A 20,465-nucleotide genomic window follows, 5' to 3' on the forward strand; every position below is an offset into this window, starting at 1 on the left:
TGCACAGACAATGACACATATGTACACGTGCTCACACAAGCCCAGCCAAGTGTGACTGGTGGGTTTGTGAACCAGACACTTTGGCAGGTAACCAATTGTGTTCTACAAACATGGCTGGATAATGAAATGGAAAAAGTGGCTGGTGAAATATGAGTCACTGATGGCTGATGGACATATGGAGCAGTTTGATGCTTTGACCATCATGCTCACATGTAGGGCTGGAACCATCTTCTCAACGATTATTCTATCAATTACCTTTTTGATTAGTCAAATAATCGAGAAGCTTGTTCTCTGTATTTGGATATCAATGAAATAACTCTAATTGAACGCTGTCACGCAAATATAGCGGGAAAGAATCCCTGTTTCACTCCTATTCACGTGCAAATGGAAGTCTCTCTCGTATTTCTCAACTTATTTCTAAATTCTCTTGACCATGTTGTTGACCATGTTGGTGACCATGTTGGTAACCAGAATAATCGGCTATTTGTGGACCCACAAAAGGTTGATACAGTACATGGCAGTCCGCATGGATGAAATCAATATGAAATCTCACGACTGAAAAATGTTGTCAGGCCAAGTCCTAATCTGTTATTTGTGAAACACACAAGCGCTGTGTTTCATAAACAATTAGCACAATATGATGTTTCATTCATACCCGTTGAAGAAAGGCTTTAACCTCCACGATCATTAGGGTTTTCTGGAAGACTGAACCCTAACCCTAAACCTGTATTCTATTGCTAGCTTGACCACTTCAAATACTCTTTAATCGTCACTGACTGACATGAGTCAGACGGAGAACTTTAATCTACGAGTCCATCCATCTTACCAGGTTGTTGTCGTCCTGGAAGGCATAGTGGAGGGTGGTTATCCACTGGCTGTCACCGTTCACCAGCACGTCCCTTTCCTCCCGAAAACACGCCGTCTGAGGAGGGACAGAACAAATGTCATGCTTTACAACATTTACCGATGACAACATGGAGGACCAGGGAAAGTCATAGACAGTGTAGAGGCAATGTGACACTTTGATTTGAAATCCCTTAATCCCATATTTCAAACGCGACTGTGTCGCGCAAACGATGCCAATCCAGAGGTTCACAACGCAACACGCTGAGAGCTTGCAGATCAGCTGTTTTGAAACTTTTGCCCAAAATAGGGATGCCAGGTTTAAAAGTGGTTAAACACAATATTCAGCCAAAAATACAGAAATATAGCAGATGATATCAGCTATAATGCTCCACTTTGATCAAATGGATTTATTGTGAAATATGCATCCAGGTTACATAGTACAAGTCTAAAGGCTCCCACCCACTGACAAGAGTAAATCAAACATCAGACCCTCCTGGGATAAACGGACATTCCGTTAATAAAAACAAGCATGATAATATCTGCAAATGTTGCGTAAACATACAGTAAACCTCCACAAAGGGGCACATGGTTAGTTTAGCTTTTTTTAGCTTTGCTTTTTGTTCTGTCATTTCCCATGTCCATGTCCCCCCCCACACACACACACACACACACACACACAGTGTATGGGTAGTTCTGCCCAATGAGATATGAGGCATGAAGATGGAAGACCCATGGGACCAATAGGAATGTCTTACCGACTGTCACGGAGAGGTCAATGAGAAAAACATGCATTCGAGGCCAACAATGACATCTGTCACACACTCCATGTGACCCAGGAGTTGAGTTAAGGGGGCATGCATGAGGCCGACATTTCCCTCGACGGCACAAATCACATAAGAGCTCGTCAACCTTTTAAACCGTACATTTAAATGAAAAGAGACCGCTTTCTTAATCACATCAACCCTGGCGTCCCAATTTTGGGTATGTCATTATAGGCAAAGATTTGAACGGAAATGGCAGATTTACACATTGCAACTTTTTGTGAGCTTGTAGATCGGCTATTTTAGAACAGCCGAAATATAAAATGGGGTTTGAGTGGTTGAGACAGAAATGTAGGCTAAGGTCCAACCCCAGTGCCAGTATATATATACAGTAGCAGTATGTTTGGAGAATCTCACCTCTGCTCTCTTCAACATCTCCCATTTGTTGAGAATCTTCATGGCGAACACCTTGTCTGCATTCTTCACCTTCACCACTGCAACCTGGAGAGAGATACACAGAGAGAGACAAGAGTTTAAACCATGGAAAACGCACACTTAGATACACGTGCAATTATAATCCTGAGAGAGTGAGAATATCATAATATATCATAAAATAAGCCTCTACTTATTTATTTCATCCATCTGTAGATTATTGATCACACACACACACACAAAATATTATTTATAGGGAGAGAGAAGGGGGGAGGAGAGAGAGAGGCGGATACAGAATCACACACAGATGAATAGATAAATAGATTAATGATCCAGTTTGGCATTGCAGAACGGTACCGCAATATGAAACACATAACAGATACAGATACACACACATATGTACACATAAACGGTGAGTAGTACACACGTTGATGTGATTGGTAGAGAGAAAGAAGAGGAGGAGAGCAGAGAGGATGGAAGATGAAAGGGAGTGATAGTAAAGGAAAGGGGTAAAGGAGCACAGGAGGAGGAGAGGAGGCGGACGTGAGGAAGGGGAAAGGAGGGACAGGAAGTGACCTTGGACACCGAGGTGTCGACCCTGAAGGCTGACAGACACGCACCACCTGGATCCTCTTACACACACACACACACACACACACACACACACACACACACACACACACACACACACACACACACACACACACACACACACACACACACACACACACACACACACACACACACACACACACACACACACACACACACACACACACACACACACACACACACACGTGTCATGCTACTATTCCTTCTTGGTGTCCTGACTCGCATACAGTACAAACACATGATGGAACATTCCCATATGGAACCCGTTTAGGAACCAGAGAGAACCTTTTGTTGGGGTGAGAGCATGAGATGTGCTGTGGTCTTTCTAAAACAACGTGGGAGGCCTGAAGCATATTTATACTGTACACAGTACTGTATGTGGGGTTGCGTCGAGGCTGTTTTGGCTTTTTTTTTTAAACCTAATGCCCGATGGGATTTAGCTAACTGTTCTTCATGCTATTTGTTTATCTACCTCTGTTGGCCAATGCGCAAACATAACACCGACAATAGAGCGAGTTTATTGGACAAGAACGCATCAGATTTGTTATAGCACAAATCGAAGTGACTGCAAAGAACCCCTTTTACAGCTCAGAAGAACAGTCACTGGTGCCTTTCACCGATCACCTTTGTCCAATGAACTGCTGAGAAAGGATCATGCAAAGATGACCTACTATGCCATAACCCACCATCAAGGAAGTTAGGGTTATGAACTTATGACTAAGAAGAGAGGAGCGCACTCACTCTCACACACACACACACACACACAAACCCCAGTTAATTACACACACACACACAAGTATGCAGACACACATGGAAATATGTAAACACTGTCTCTCTATCTCTCTCTGTCAAGTAGTGAAAACAAGCGAGTGGTCCATACAAGAGGGGAGCCTGCAGTCTATTAAATGAGCCAGGGAATGCAGCTAATGCAATACAATGATAACATTCCTCCACTGTTTGGATTTCCCCCAGCGATCACTCTAAGGAGGAGGAGAGGAACAGGGGCAGAGAGAGAGAGGACAAGAGGTGGAGCACACTGTTCTTGGCAACAACTTTGTGTTTTTGTCCTTCTCTCCATCTCCTCTTTCTGCACTCCATTCTTCCTCTACTCTTCCTCATTTCCGACCTCGTTTGCTGGTTTTCATGACCAGTCTAAAGGTTAATTTAGACCCTATATTGACAAGGGTTTGCAAATGACCAGATAATATGAATAAACAAGGCGACCTAGAGTTGTGCATAGTTAAGATGTTTCAGTGCCCTCTGGAGGACAAATGTGCGGGCCGAGTGACATACAGTACAGGCACACAGAAACGGGCAAACAGCCGGTGGCTAGGATTAGCCAGGGTTTTTGGAGTCGGCTAATTCATGATGCTCAATTTTCCCACGCCAAATTCCGCATAGTTTTTGGGGATTCTTCTATAATTATCATTTGTCACAATTTGTCAACTGAGTATTTCCAATGTAAATAATAAATAGGTCAGGGAGCTAACATTTGGAGGGTGGGTTTTGGAGTTATTTTGTCATTCGGGCACAGGGGCTAATAGTTTCCCAAGGGATCTATACTTACGTTGGTCTCCTCCTTTTGTCCCTCCTCGCCGAAAATAGCCAGTCAACAAGCTCACAATGCATCACAAAGGGTTGTGAGGTTGTAGATCGGCAATTTTCGCAGGCTGTTTTCAGTGAATGTTCGCCTATTATGACATGCCAAGAACAGAGACTCTAGGGTTCATTTGGTTAGACGAGGCAAATTAACTAATTTCTTCATTGCTAAAATGGCTTGCTAAATAGGAAAGACTTGACTGAGCAGAGCACACGTTGGCAACCGACCAAAGTGGCCAGCAGACATGACAGATTTGTCAAACATGGGCAATGTAATAATCTGTGTCTGTCAAGCCCTGTTTTCCGCCGTTTTGGAAAAGCAGTGAGAATTTACCTTTAATTTAGGATCAAGATGAGTTAACCACTTGAGAAATCCGGACATTTTAAGTGTTATCTTTGATGTGTCGTTACTCACCTACCGACGTAAAAAGTGGCGTTGTTTTTTTTCCAGAGATTTCCCTGTCGTCATTTTTTCAACCCCCTCCGTTGGCATAATGGGAGCGCGTGGCTTAGGGAAATTCGTCTATTATAACCGATGCAAAGTTATTTTTTTCTCTACTACTACTCATTGTGGAGTCTCATGATAGTCAAACATGCGCTGAAAGTTCCTGAGAGGCTACCGCTAATGCCGAACGAGCTAACACTAGTTGCTTGATTCTCTCCCAGAACCTGGCAACTTGGTGTTGCCAGGTAGAGAAACAAGCAACCAGTGTTAAATCGTTCGGCATTAGCGGTAGGGGGTTGAAAAAATGACGACAGGGGAATCTCTGGAAAAAAACAACGCCACCTTTTACGTCGGTAGGTGAGTAACGACACATCAAAGATAACACTTAAAATGTCCGGATTTCTCCTTTAAACCGTATACTTTACTGACCAGGGTCCCACCAGGGGTCAATACTTGGTCCCCTTCTTTTATCCCTCTACAAAACACTAAGTATTACTAAATCTCTTTGCTGAAAATAGACAATCTCCAAGCTCACAACGCAACAAGCTCAGAATAGGGATTGTTAGGGTTCATGTAGTTACTGCAAAGCAGCTACTACTGATGTGCCCATAATGCAGCAGCCATGTACTGCTCCATACTGGAGCAGGAGAGGAAACCAATTAACACATTCATCAGGAGATCTCTGCTGCATCACGAACCAACGCCATTTTTCTCCCTGCTGCTGACAATGGCAAGGTTGAAACCTAAACATGCTGCACTCTCTCTCTCTCTGTGTCTCTCTCTCTCTCTCTGGTCTCTCTTGTCTATCTGAAAGTCTTTTCCTTACTCAGCATCTCCAGTCTTTTAATTTTGTTCCATCTCTCCTTCTCTTGCCCCGTCTATACATTTGCCCATCTCTCATGTTAGGGCTTGGCGATATGACTTCAAATCAATGTCACGATTATTTCAGACTTGTGCCTCGATTAAGAATCATAAAAAAAAGTATAGTGAGAACACCAGATCTACAAGCTTGTCACGATATGCCGCGTTGTGAGCTTGTAGATCAGCTATGTTCACTATTTTTGTACGCCACTATTGTTCAACGAAGTTATGTGGTTAATCAAACTAATCGATTTAGTTGATTATTTGTTGCTATAAGAAAACAATGATAAAAAAAACCTTGCTCAATTATTCGGTTATAAGTCAGTTATTGGCTCTAAATATCGGTTTTCTGTTAATTGCCCAGCCCTAGTGCATGTGCAGTCTTGTCAAAGCCTCACAAAGGGGACTGCATGCAGTCATACAGCTGGGTCTCTAATCTTCACAGGACCTTCCCAAAGAAAGTATCTATTCTCCGTTTTCGTTGATCCGATACAAGGTCAACTGGCCGCCACTGCTATAACCCCACTAATAAAACAGCAACACTTCATGACTCTGGAATGTTGGCATGAGTGAAAGAAACTGATCGCAACGCTAAGACAGTTGCCTACTGTAGATCTATCATCATTCAATTAGAATACTAGCATCCTACTAATGGCATACATTGCACTAGTCAAGTCGTCCCTATCATGTGAATGAATAATGGACCCATGTGACGATCACGTTGCCTCTCAAGCTGCCCAAAACTAACTGTATTAGTTACGTATGAAACGCATAATGGCAGAGCTGGCTCACTCAAAGGGCACGGGGACATTGCCATGATGGCATAGTACTATATGTTGGGTCATACCACACACAATCCATTCAGAGACAGAGGCATATACCAGTGGAACCCTGCAGTGTGTGTTACACAGTAAAGTTACAAATAAAAAAAATACCACTGAGTATTTTACGGTGTACAAAACAGGTAGACAATTTGCAGTCAAAGAGGGATCGTAGTCAAACATTTTGAACTTGCAACTCTGCTACAGAACACTACAGATCTCCCTCTATTTATTATTCTCAGTCAGTCTCTCTATAACTTCATCTCACACTCACTTTTTTTCTGCCTTCTGTCCCTTTGTGTCTCTCTCCCTTGCCGTGATTCCTTTTTACAGGGCACAGCTCTGGGACTGGGAGTGGAGATTTAAGGGCAGATAACCTTCAGCAACCACAGGCCTGCGCCCGATTTTATCGGAACTCTTTCCACAAATGACGACATTACATATTTTGGGCTTTGTGAAACCCTGTCAACCATTCCCCGCTGGCACCTCTGGGACATGCTACAGGGGCACCTTGGTGCGGTTCACCCAGACTGTGTGAAACTGAAGCCCAGTAAAAGCTTTGCTGAGGCCAGAGCGGGGCCTGGAACATTGGGCAGGGTTCCAATCCTCCTGTGTGTTTGTGCATGTATGCGTGTTTCATAAGAATCATCAACAAAGTATGTCTGCGTGAAAGTGTGTGCTCTTTCAGGTATGCGTTGACCCATTAAGACCTGGAACGCATCTGTGTCACTTTAGATTTCTTTGGCTATTCAAACATAGCAGATCTACAAGCTCATAGCGCGGCACCGAGTGCCGCGCTATGAGCTTGTAGATCTGCTATTTTTGAAAAAAAAAAATTTTTTAAATCTTTGGTTTTTTTCAAAGAACTGTTAGGATTTAGAAAACATTTTTAAGAATCGCCTCAGGTCTTAATGGGTGAAAAAGTGGGCTCTCTCTCTGTGTGTGTGTGTGTGTGTGTGTGTGTGTGTGTGCGTGTGCGCGTTATACAGACTCCGAAAATGCTACAAATCCATGGCAGTCTCGCACCATAATGTAATACACACCGACTACAGTATGAGGCTTTTATTCTTCCATGTCCGGCAAAAGACTTGTGGATCCAAAGGGTGTACTTATAAGGATTGGATGGAAAAAACAGGTCTATTCCCCGCTGACGTTCATACATTTCAACATTTCATAATCCCAGTAGGAAATCAACTTGCTACAATGGCCTCTTTCACTATTTCACCAGGCTAATTGATGGTTATTTTAGCTGGTTGATTGATTGACCTGGAATAGAAAGGAACTTCAAAGTGATGTTTGGGTACTTGCCAAAATGGCTAGTGGAATAGAAACCATAGCCAAAACCCGTCCAGCATTTAGCCAGTGGCTGGCGTCAACTTCTCCTCCCGTTTCCAAAGCATGTTGCATAGCGTCACTGTCGGGCAGAAACCTTGTATCTCTTCTCTATATATCATCTTTTCAAGTTCTTTCGTCAATTAATGCCCTATTTTATACTTCATTCATTGTATGACAGTATTGTGTCGTGTATGACAGTGTTGTGCAAAAATGTGTTGCGATGCAAAGCATTGTGAGCTTGCCTTGTAGATATACTATTTGTTCCATTTTCAATTATTTTTTTATGTTCACCTATAATGACAAGACATGCCCAAAATAGAGACATTAGGTTCAAAGTGGTTAAGTCTGTTTGTGTTTTTTTTATATTAATATTTAACCAATGAAAGTATTAACAAGAGCCTAAGTGAATAAAAATAACTACCGGTACTTTGGGTCCATTGGAACACAGGTTCCGTTTTCAATTTCCGGAAAAGCAACCGTTTTGGACATACAAGGTTTCCCGCACGACAGCGACGATAGGTTAGTTAAGCGCAGGGCTGTGCGATAGCGAAACCCATTCGTGGACAATGTCAACAACTGTCAGCTAATATGAGAATCTAGAAATGAAATTGGAGTGGAAGGGGTAAAAACTGAAGACACAAGGGTGCTTCCTGGACACCGGTGTTATGTAAGAGTACACCGCTCTGAGGTAAGAGACTTGGCTGAGCACCATGCTACTTGTCCCTCCAACATTCCCCAGCACTGACATCACTCCCTGAAACCCAGTGACAACAGTATTTCAACCTCCCCGTGGGGCAGTCAGTGAAGGGGTAAAAAAGAAAAGAAAAAACTAAGTACGGAGACGAGTTTCAGTTGCACTAATTCATTTCTCTTCCTGGGGTAATAAGAGTGTGAAAGGGGGGGACTTATTAAGTTTAACTCAGTCAGACATACAAGTAGGATCATGCTCGGCGTGGTGCTCAAGCCTCGAGACTAATACTAGTTGCTGCTGGAATGCAAGCAGAGGGGACCACCAGAACCAAGGGGTTCAACTTGGGGTCTGCAACCCACTTGTGGTCCCCCAAGCCATTGCATGGGGTCTCATAAAAAGAAAAAGAAAACAGTTTTCCGTTTATTGTCCACTTGAGCCCTATTGTACTTTGTTCAAAAATAGCGAAAATAGTCCATCTATAAGCTCACAACATGTGACGTGTTGTGAGCTTTGAAAATGTTAAAAAACTGAACATATTTTTTTCATATTTTACTTTATTTATTTTTGAAAACCTGCACAAAATTAGGGATGCTAGGTTTAAATGTGGTTAAGGTCATTTAAGAAAAGCAAACCAACAAGAGTAACAGGTTCCTACTACATGCTGTGAAGACGTACATTTTAGAAATAATGCTGCTAATAATAATTTGAAAGGGACATCATATTCCTACTTTCACTTGATGTTGCCGTAATAGTGTGTTATTAAAGAGTAATGAACCACTGAAGTGAAAGGGGTTGTCATAATATAAAATGATCACTTCTTATTTGTGGGTCCACATGAACCCTAGCGTCCCGATTATGGACATATCATAATGTGAACATTCTGTGAAAATAGGCAAACATTTGGCGAAAATAGCAGATCTTCTAACTCACAACATATCCTGTTGCGACGCGCAAAGAGATTTAAAAGGAGTGGGCCAAGGATATATAGTACGTCTGGGGACCCCGGTCAATAAAGTATATAGGGTTTAAGTGGTTAAAATGGACCACAGCACTAAGGGCTGCTATGGTACAGTGGTTGTCTACCGATGAGCAGGCTGGTGCATTGCATGGTTGCCTCTGCCGTCAGTGTGAAAGGGTGAAAGGCTGAAAGCATATAAATGCAGACTAGAGATCAGACCGGCCTAAATGTTTGCTCAATTGCTCCATGAGTATTAAAGGAGGAGACAGAAATGAAACTGCATTTTCATGACAGGGTTATTAACCTGTCTTATATCATATATCTCAAGGAAAGACAATTCAAATCACATCAAAACAATTAAATTGCTTGTAATGCAACTTCTAGAAAATTCTCTGCAATGTCGCCTATGAGGCGTGTTTAGTGAGTTTGCGAGGAGAAGGCAGAAGGGAGGGACTGTGGCCTCTTGGCATGAGCTATGTGGCGTATTGTTATCATTTGTTCTGGGGTCATGTTACAAAGTTTCTGTGGTAAGGTTAGTAAGAAAATAAAACCCAGGAAGTAGATTACCTCTCCAAAGGCTCCTCGTCCAATCACCTTGAGGATCTCGAAGTCCTCCTTGTGCAGGCGCATCTGCTTCACCTTGGTGGTGAAAGGTTTGGCTGCAGAGAGAGAAGAGGACACACAGTCAGGATTTTACTTCAATCCACCACTAGGGACTTCACAACCACAGCAAGGTTGATACTCATAAAATCAAATCATATTTTTCACCGAATGCCTCATTAAGTGGAAATATTTGGGGGATGAATATTGGTGATATCATGTACACAAGAGGCATTCGTTGTTAATTTCCTTCAAGTTCATAGAATGTAAGCAACTTTACAGCAATGCAGCGTCTAAGAGCCAAGAAGAATCAAGAGGTGTTTGTCACTCAGTCATATAAGTACAAGCAGTGAAATGTTGGTATGACATGGTCCACAAGACTGTCCAACAGCAGCAATGTACAAGATTAGAGTCAGACCAATATATTGGTTTGGCCGATATATTAGCAATTATTTGACTTTTTTGACGGTATGGGCAATTATAGAAAACCGATGTGTTCTGATCACTTTCAAACTGGTGTCTGAAAATGTTCAAAGATTGCTGATCTACAAGCTCATAAAGCAGCGCATTGCAATGTGTTGTGAGGTTTTAGGACCAAAAATTATACTAGACCAGGAAATAATAATAGTAATAGCATTTAAAACATTTCAGCTGGGATGGATGAGGAGGAACTGCTAGGTGGCCAAGTCAGGATCAAGTATTTCAGTAATAGATTTACTGTCATATTACTCTCAAGTTTTCCATAAAACGTAGTGTATGAGCCCTTTTTGAACAGAGAACAGCCTTAAAACCTATATATAATTTTTGCAAGCGGGTTTATCATGTGAGCCATCACCATGCAGGTTTTAACCTGCATTCTAATTACATAAATTTAGTCTTGCTCAGGGATGCAGGCTGACGGAAACTAAAACATGGATATAATATCACAGTGCGATAACCCACCAACAACCCCACCGTTCTCAGTTCCAACCCATGCTGATAAAAACAGTAGTGTGTCGGTATAAAAACAGACTTTTATCAGGTCTGGGTGGTCATGTTAGTCACAGGCATTCTCTTACAAAAGCTAAGCCGAGATGAGAGATTGAATCTCTGTGATCAATGAATTCAGCATTTCCCTCATTTGTTGAGCAGCCTTCAGTCACTTCCTGGTTTACATGATATGAGCACGCCTAACCTGAATTGACCACAGGTTCACCAAGGTCAGCCAATTGGCTACGCTGATTCTGCATTGATAAAGGGTGGAGATGTTTAAAGGGATAGTTCTGTTTTTCATATATCTAGTATCAACTGAAATGTAGTTATCTAGCTGGTGGATACTGGCAAGCTAACCCCTTTCGTTTCCATTGCTACAAAATGTTAACAAACATCCAGTGGACATTTCTTAGTAACCGTAGTGCCAATTTAAAAACGGTTTAACTATCCCTTCAAAGTAGAATCCACAGGAAGTTATCTATCACAGTAATAATTAATTAATGGGCAAAGTCTTGGCACCTATGCTGATCACTCCAGCAGTGTTTTCATTGCCTTTTTATATTGGCCTTTACCTAAGTGTATATTATTATACATTTAAATTATTTAGACATACACACTTGCATAGCAACTGATTAACAAAAGAAGCCATTTACAGTGACTTTCCAAACATCTGTTTTCTCCATGCCTACTGCATTGTGTGTGTGTGTGTGTGTGTGTGTGTGTGTGTGTGTGTGTGTGTGTGTGTGTGTGTGTGTGTGTGTGTGTGTGTGTGTGTGTGGGAAACTGACCACCAGCCAATAGCTGGCAGTCGGGGCCTTTCTGCAATCCCTCATCGGCCAATCATCACTCTAAAACTGTCTGGTTGCCATGACTTCACAAAACCTCTGCAGTTCAGGAAAAAGACATTCTCCTGCTGTGAAAAAAGGGAAAGGCCTGCAGATATAAAACAAACAGGCCACTGAGAGCAACCCAACCACCACCCCCCTGACACACATCTCCTCCCCCCTTTTCTCACATTTTGTCTGTCCTGTTCTCCCTCTCTTCCTTCCATTCTGTCGCTCCCTCTCTCTCTCTCTTCGGGAAGCCTTGCTCACTCTCACCCTCCCCTTCTCCTCCTGTTCTGTTCTCTCCCACCGCAAGTGACAACAGGCCTAACCATGCCAAGGTCATGCACTGGAGGAGCACAAATGGAGACCACAGTGTGTGCCCTGCCCTCCCTGGCATAATACTACTCTCTCACACACACACACACACACACACACACACACACACACACACACACACACCCTCAGTGATCCCAGAGCGTAGGCTGGATGGTGGCAACACCTGTCACGGGAAAGTGAAGCTTGCTGACTTAATTTTACATCTTGTAATCCTGGAACAATGAGCCTTTTACACACTGGCGTGTTTTTGGCATCAGGTGCGTAGGAGAGCTGTTTGATAATGTAATATTAAAGGAAGTTCATGAGGTCATGAGGCTAATTATTGTAACCTATTGTACAATGTACATGTCACAAACAAAAAAGTTCCAGTGCAAGCAAGAGACAGCGTGCAGTGAGGTTTTCCACCCACTCCTCTGTAATCCCAAGGACACCAGCAGCTTAATAAAGGCTTTAGGAGAGAAAACCATCAGCTTAAGAGCCTGGAAGTACAGTAACCAGTAGCATGTTGGCCAGCTCCGAAAATAGCCGATCTACAAGCTCACACCGCGTTGTGATGTGGCGCGTTGTGAGCTTGTAGATCGGCTATTATTGCCGTGCAACAAATCAGGCTTTAGTCTCTCACAGCTGTCTCCATCTGTTTGAGAAAGACCACACTGTAAAATTCTGTGTGTTAATTTAAGTATGTTTAAAAATAGGTCCACGTATTGGTTACATTTTTACAGTTCTATTTAAATTAACACTGATGATTTTGCTGTGAACTCACACAAAGGTTCAATTCAGGAGATTCTCAAGAGACACATTCAAGCACGTTTCATCACCTTAAAAAAAAAAAGGTACAAGGTGCACCGAACACCCCGGTTTAAATTAAGTACCAATTCCAATTCAGATGCCATGCATTTTAATATAAATGTATATGACTACTCTTCGGCTTTAGTGAGTGACTTTGAGCCAACACACGATTCTTTTTGAAATATGGCTTGTTCCTTGCAGAAGTTTGACAGGGATGGGGCCATTTTCCTGTCACAGAGGGACTAAATTGGGGAGTTGACAAGCGACATAGATTCAACCCTATGAGATTGGGATTAGTCCAGTAACTTGTTGTGGTACCCAGGAGTGTAGCCTTTTATCTGCAGGTTCCACTATTTTATTTGAGCTATAACAAAACTGGTGTATTCAAATCAGATTTTGGCACATTTATTACAGCAGTGTCAGTATATGAATGCACTGTAAGCTAGCCAAAGAACAGAACCAGTAACGACTAATGACTCTGAGAAAGATCACTTCCAAATGTTTGTCCTGTCAAGGCAAATGTATGGTTGGTACATGAGTGCATAGTATATCATTTAATGGGATTATTTTTTGTTGTTTAGCTCTATACTCTTGTCTTGACTCTTGGCTTTTAAAACACAACACAGATTTACTGCCATATTCCGGCTTTGTAGGCCAGAATATCATTAATAACCATTTATTGATTTGCTACTGGCTAGTTAAATCTCACAGGAACTCTTGAAATCTCTGTCATAAAAGCATTGCAAATATGATCAAACTTTTGTTATTTTTTATGTATTATAGAATCTACACCGAAGAGGACAGCCAAGGCTAGCAAAGTTGGCCATTAGCCAGAGACTAATTCATTTATACATGACAATAGCAGATCTAAAAGCTCATGTTGAGATGCGACGCTGCATTGTGAGCTTGTAGATCTGCTATTATCAGGCTTACAAGTCATCACACTCTGATATCAATAAGAGTATCGAGTTATCAGTACTCCAACTTCTAATTTGCCTTCTCTCTTATCAGTCCAGGGCAAGCCATTCACCCTAATGGATGACAATAACTGATACGATACAGGCATCGACAAAGACAATTCGAGCCAAGATCTTGGCCATGGCTGGAGAGTTTCCTATTCTGCTGTCAGTCGGACTCAGTCCAAAGTTAAGTATTCAATATACTCGGCGACATCAGGCACAAAGGCTGGTGCTGTTGGGAAGACAATAGCGGCTGAAAACCCGACAGTTCATCACCTCTTCCCCCTCAGTTGAATTGATCTGGTAAGGCGTAAGGGACTGGGAGCTCAGAATCACTGGCAATATTGTGTTATTGAATACACTGGGTCCCCGTGGTGATTGCAAATGTCTGGTACACCGCTTGGCAAAGCACGGATACTCAATTCTCATTGTGATCATCATGTGTGCATGTCTGTGTATTTTGTCAGACAGATACGCCCATATATGGGACTGACGACTTCAAACTCGGCGTGCGTATCGCAGATAACCTGAGTGAGTCATGCGACAAGTGGGAAGTCGGTCGGATCAGCAGATCTCCATATAAATATTGATGAATCCGCAAATCCCCAAATATGGAGTACCCCTAAGTCATCAATATGGCATCATAGTACTGATGTCATAGACTGGCCTGGACTACATATTTGAGCATGCCTGACACAGAACTCCATGTATAGGCATAAAAGGGACACAGACAGACGGGGACAACAGGTATTGCATAACTGGGTGGGGAATGCATGTCCAACTTGACCACAGGAGAAAAGTGCCTAATATGCATTATGTTCTCGCTATAAGTAACATATTGATGTATTGCATCTACAAATGTCAATATGTACACTTTGTAATATATAAATATTGTATGTCTTTTAATAGTTGCACAATGCTCAAGTGAGCTTCTGTCGGCACACCTGGCTTGTTAAAAAATAATCCGCTCTTTCATTATAACAATGCTAATAGTAGTTGCTACTGTGTATTACATATTCATATCCATACAAGTATATACTTACTGTATGTATGAAGTACAAAACACAAAGTATGTATGGCTACATAAATATGCATGTACATCGTGTTATTTTTAAGTGGTCATTAAGTATTCATTGTACGCAATGTTTTCTGAATGTACGTTTTCTGTGTTGACACTACACAAACTAAAGCTAATTCCTTGTCAATTCACTGCCACATGTACAATATTGATTTAACCCAGAGAATAGATTTGACTGTGTATGAGTGTAAAGTAGCTGTTATCACGTCACTGTTCTAAGGCAGTGGTTCTCAACCTGTGGGTCGGGACCCCCAGGTCACTTCATGACAGTGAAGTGACAATTTAAGGACTTTTAAGACCTTTTTAATACCTAAAAAAAAAATGAAGAAAAAAGACCATTACTGCATCAAAACTAATCAACAAAATATACTATAAAAACAGATCAAACATTGGCCAAATTGCCAATCTACAAGCTCACAACAACGCGCGTTGTAAGCTTGTAGATCTGCTATTTTCACAATATTTATCTGTGGAAGAGAGTCAAACTAAATGTAATGCCAACAATTCCAAGTTCTTGTCAGTGTGGGGGGGGGGGGTTCCCAGTTCAAATATGATTATTTTGGGTGGTCGCGGCCTGAAAAAGGTTGAGAACCGCTGTTCTCAGGGATGAAGGGGACCTGAGAGAGAGCAGAGAGACCCCTCTGCTCTGTTGATTAGTAGCTCTGTACCGAGTCAGGAGCTCAACTAAACCCACCAGATGCAAACGGTCTTTCATCTCCAAACCTTGGAAGCCATGGGCCCTGTCCACAACAAAGCACACACGCAGAAACACAGGGACGAATGCGTACAGAACAGACGCACAGTAGCACATGCACAAGGGTACGCTTACGATACGCTGACACACAGTCCAATCTCCCTTCATCTGCAGCAGGGGAGTCGGCAACCTTTTCGGGTACACCATCACCATCACATTTTCCAAGGCTGCCGTGATCACCCAGTGCCATATAGTGAAAACCACCATTTATTTTATGTCTTTTTATTGTTTAGAAGAATAATACAAGCATAGAATAAGTAAGAATAGTCATTTTAATACTTCAACCTAGTGGCCCTAGTTTGGGCATGTCATCATCATTATAGGCAAAAACTGTCCAACATGTTCCAAAATCTTCCAAATGTTTAAAAAAAAATAAGAGGAAATAGTGCGATCTACAAGCTAAGTATGGCATAAGTGTTTAATAATTAAAACGAACAAAGAATGACAACAATGAATAACAAAGGTAAGCTACCTTGTGATTTATCTAGGGACAAAGGTTTTAAGCACATCAACCAATAATGGTTAATACGTTGTTTTTGATTAACTCAATTGATCACCTCAATAGCCCAATCTGATCACCTGGTAGATCAAAAAGAACTGACCACCCCTGATCTACAGTCTTTCTGACACACATGCATGTGTGTGTGTGTGTGTGTGTGTGTGTGTTTTGGAAATAGGCCTACAAGACGCATATTTCAATTCACTGCTGGGTCAATATATAAAAACACTGTTACTCAAACAAAAGCTGTCTCCACTTGCATGTCTTACAGACTTGCAGCCATTATGGCCGAGTTAGATTGATTGCAACACCGCGGGCCTTCATTACAACTCTCTGACAAAGAGCTATCGACAATCAAAATATACAAGCCGGCCCAAACATAGCAACGGTCGCTATGTCGAGGCGTGGCGCGAGCCTGTGGCAATGCTTTTGGAAGGTGGAAATGGGAGCTTTTGGAAGTGACTGGGGCTCTTTGTGTTGTTGAGAGGGTTTTGCAAGAGCACTGAAACAGACTTGATGCGTACCGCTGGAGAGCCAAAGATTGGAACAAGATGACATGTCAGTCACTTATAGCAAAACGCACTGGTGTGCTTTGTTGAGTAGACACACACACACGCACATAATTTCCATGTGCAAAATATACACACACAGTAAAATCCTCAGAGTTAATTTAACTCTCAGAATGCATGCGCACACGCACACACAGTACACAGCTCTAGGATGCAGTGAAACTGGAAAAACACGAGTGAAGCCAGCTAATCCACACACAGCCAGACTGGTTTGGCCCAAAACAGCGGAGTGGTTATCAGAGCCATCTCCCTCCATACCGAGCAGAGAACTCTCAGCCATTTTTGTGTGAAACTTGGTAACAACGGGAAAGTGGGTTCACTTAGCAAGTAGACCCGCAAATGACACGCTCAATGCTCATGACCAAGCCTCACCCTGGGCCATTTCCATGATGTGCTTTTCTCAGCCATATCGGGCTCTTTGGCTACATGTGAAGAACACGTACACACATGTATGATAGTATAGCACAGAAAAGCATGGGGTGCGTTGTATGTGTGTTGTTACATGACTGAAATATGGTGTGTGTATGTGTGTGTTTGTGCTAGCATGCCTGTGTGTGTGCAAGTTAGTTATGTCTGAGTAGTGTGTACCGCACGTCTGATGAAGACATATGGTTTGTATGTGTATGTAAGTGTATGTGCGTGCCAGTGTGTGTGTAGACTATGCGTGAGTAATAGCTGCTGTGTATGTATGATGGAACCCATGGTACCCCATTCCTAAGCGCCCACATGTGCCAAATGTATATTTGCTTTCCTCTCGCTACTTGAAACAAGTACAGCAGCACTGGAATCGAAGAGGGAGGGAGGGAGGGAGGGTGAGAACAAAATAGGAGGAAAATAAATGAAGAGTAGGTAGCAACAAGGAAGAGAGTAATCGACTAGGAGAAGGGAGAAAGCCAGAGCTATGAAGGAGAGGAAGACTGAAGAAAAGTGGTAGAATGGTGGGGCAGAGGCTTACAGAGAGACAGAGAGAGAGAGAGAGAGAAAAAGAGAAAAGAGAAGCTAAGCCAGGGATGTCAATGACTTCCTCAGCGTAGACGAGACGACAGGAGATTGACACAGAAAATAATATATGAACCTCTTAGGTGGTGAGGTGAGTGAAACGAGGACAGAGACTGAGAGACAGAATGAGAGACAGAGAGATAGAGTGTGGGAGGGAGAGGAGAGCCTCTCATTCCCAGGCCCTCCAGTCAGCAGTGAGACTTACAGTAAGTGTCCAACCCTTACATCCGTACTGCACTCCAACCCCAACCCAGTTCCAGCTCCAGAGTGGGACGGACGACATCTGGAAGCTATAACAGGGATTATTTACAACCACAGTGAGGTAACGACACAAAAATGCCGCCTTCAGGAGAGAGACAGAGAGGGAGAGAGAGGGAGAGAGAGAGAAAAAGAGAGAAAGAGAGAGAAAGAAGCAGAGAGACAGACATCAGTGCTTCCCAGTTAACAGTTGGGGTGTAGAGAGACCTTGGAATGGCCTTCCGCTCCCCCTGACCATGGCGGGATTGCTGAAGGAGGTGGACTTATCACACCTCGTATGCGGGCCAGGGAGTTCTCCCGGCTAAGGAGGGAAGACCCTGCGTCGTAAAATGAAGGCAATCCAATCCATACGTGTGGCCATAGCTTCTGAAGCTGCAAGAGTCATATAGGGCCAATCATGACTAAAGGGACTATGGGTGACTTTATTCCCTAACGTCATCACATGGTCAATGAATACTTGTCGTTCACATGTACAAAGCCTCCAGGAATTTGGATTTCTGGATCACATGGGCTCGTTTTTTTTTCCTTTTCGGAGCTCAGAATCCAACCCGCAAAATTTGCAATGGCTTGTAATTTCCGTACGAGGTCACGTGGTTTGTGAGTACAAGGCTGTGTTTTTCCCCTGTGCTTTTTTTTAAGGATGAATACCTCACCAAAAAGCAACTTGGCTTTGCCTGACTTCATAGGAAATATGCTGCTAGAATTACTGTTACATGAGCCTTGTTCTTCCAATTTAAAATGACTGATGTCAGTGTCAGGTCATATAATGCCACTGTGTCAGCAGGAATTTCACTGCCAAGTCAAGCCAGGCTCAGCAACTAGGACTGCGACTATTGACTAACTTTCTTAGCGATTATTCTATCGATTACTTTTTGCGATTAATCAAAGAATCAAGACGTTCTTTTATATATATCAACATCAATTAACCACTTAAGCCCTATATTGTACAACTATGCTATAAAAAATACCAAAATAGCCGATCTACAAGCTCACATGGCCAAGCTAGATCTGCTATTTTTGCTATTTATTAAGGCAATTTTATTTTAATTATCAATTAAAACAATTAGTTAAATTAACTCTTGCACCCCTATCAGCAACTACAGCCTGATAGATCCCAGCAATCTATCGATCTAGGATCATTCTGTCAGTCAAAATCAGCACCTCTTTGTTCAGAAATGGTTCAAGACAGACTGTACCAGGAAGCAGACAGGGTGGAAAATGCTACAGAAACAGAAAGGAAGGAAGAAAAAAAAAATCACAAAATTGTTGTACTACTCGGTACCAAAATTATATTATCTTCTTTTTGGGAAATGTATTAAGTGAACCAAACTAAGTTTAAAATGTTTTAAAAGGTCAACTTTTGTAGGTAAAATACATTGGTCTCTCCTAAACAAAAGCTGCCTTATTTCAAAGGCAGGTGTGTGTGTTCCTGGTTAAACAAAGTACACATAAATACAACTGAGTGAAGGCTGAATAAATAGCACACCAAGGTTATCAAAGGGAAATCAAGGCTGGACGGTTGTAATAACCCACTCCCTAAAAGGAAAGTGACTAAGCACCACACAGAAAAAATCCCCAGAGTTATTTTAACTCTGACAGTGCATAAATGGACCATTACAGATCAATTTTTACACTCCGGGTTAAATTAACACAGAGGATTTTAGTGTGAGGGGCACTTCAAAAACAAAACAAAAAAAGCTACTTGCAGTTTTAACTGCAAGTAGCTTAAAACATCCACTAAATTACCCAAATTACAGATGAAAATTGAACCAGGGCCCCTTCATGTCACAGCCAGGGGTTCTCCCAGCAGATGTGTAAGGGAGGCGATCTCGCCAGAGAACCAGCCGGCCCCAAAAAAATACAAATCACACACATACACACGCCCTCTCACACACACACACACACACACACACTTTCACACAAACGCCCAAACATGTGTCCTCTCATGTAGGATGTATGTCAGCTATCAGGGAGATGTTATTAAATCATTGATAAGAACTGAAAATATGTATTGTGGGGGTTGAGAAATCGCTTAGAGAATGTAAACATGCGTTGGAGCATTAAATTGGGTTTAATGCTACAGTGCACACCAGCAATACCAGAATTCCCAAAGAGAAGCTCTCCGTCTGCATCACTACCCCACATCCATCCGCTCGCAACCCCACATCCACCCTGTCGACCTCAAGTTGTCCCCGCATGTATGTCTCCTTTATCTCTTTCTTCACAATTCCCACTGCCGTCATCTCTCCATTTCCATCACCACCCCCGTCCCTTTTCAACTCGCAAACCACCCTTTCTATCTTTTTTCTTCCATCTCTATCTGGCTCACTCCCTCTCTTACTCATACTCTCACTCATCGTTCTTTAGTGTTCTCTCCCCTGTCACACTAATAAGAGGGCAGACATGGTCGGAGAGGCCTAAAAGCTGAACAATGTGTGTCGGGCTGTGGTAAGCACATAAACAG

The 20,465-nt window shown here is 42.4% G+C and overlaps 1 protein-coding gene across 3 annotated transcripts in view; it reads right to left on the minus strand.

The window, feature by feature from the left end:
- cdc42bpab (CDC42 binding protein kinase alpha (DMPK-like) b) overlaps positions 1 to 20,465 on the minus strand; it is a 106,239-nt gene that overhangs the window by 58,713 nt on the left and 27,061 nt on the right. For all 3 annotated transcript variants that reach the window (XM_080453728.1, XM_080453727.1, XM_080453726.1), the window contains exons 2-4: positions 9,929 to 10,020; positions 2,025 to 2,108; positions 827 to 922 (exon numbers count right to left, since the gene is read on the minus strand). In XM_080453728.1, the coding sequence (XP_080309854.1) occupies positions 827 to 922; positions 2,025 to 2,108; positions 9,929 to 10,020 (272 nt within the window). The remainder of the gene's footprint in view (positions 1 to 826; positions 923 to 2,024; positions 2,109 to 9,928; positions 10,021 to 20,465) is intronic.

Source organism: Gymnoscopelus braueri, assembly GCF_963280865.1.
Source record: "Gymnoscopelus braueri genome assembly, chromosome: 16".
NCBI lineage: Eukaryota > Metazoa > Chordata > Actinopteri > Myctophiformes > Myctophidae > Gymnoscopelus > Gymnoscopelus braueri.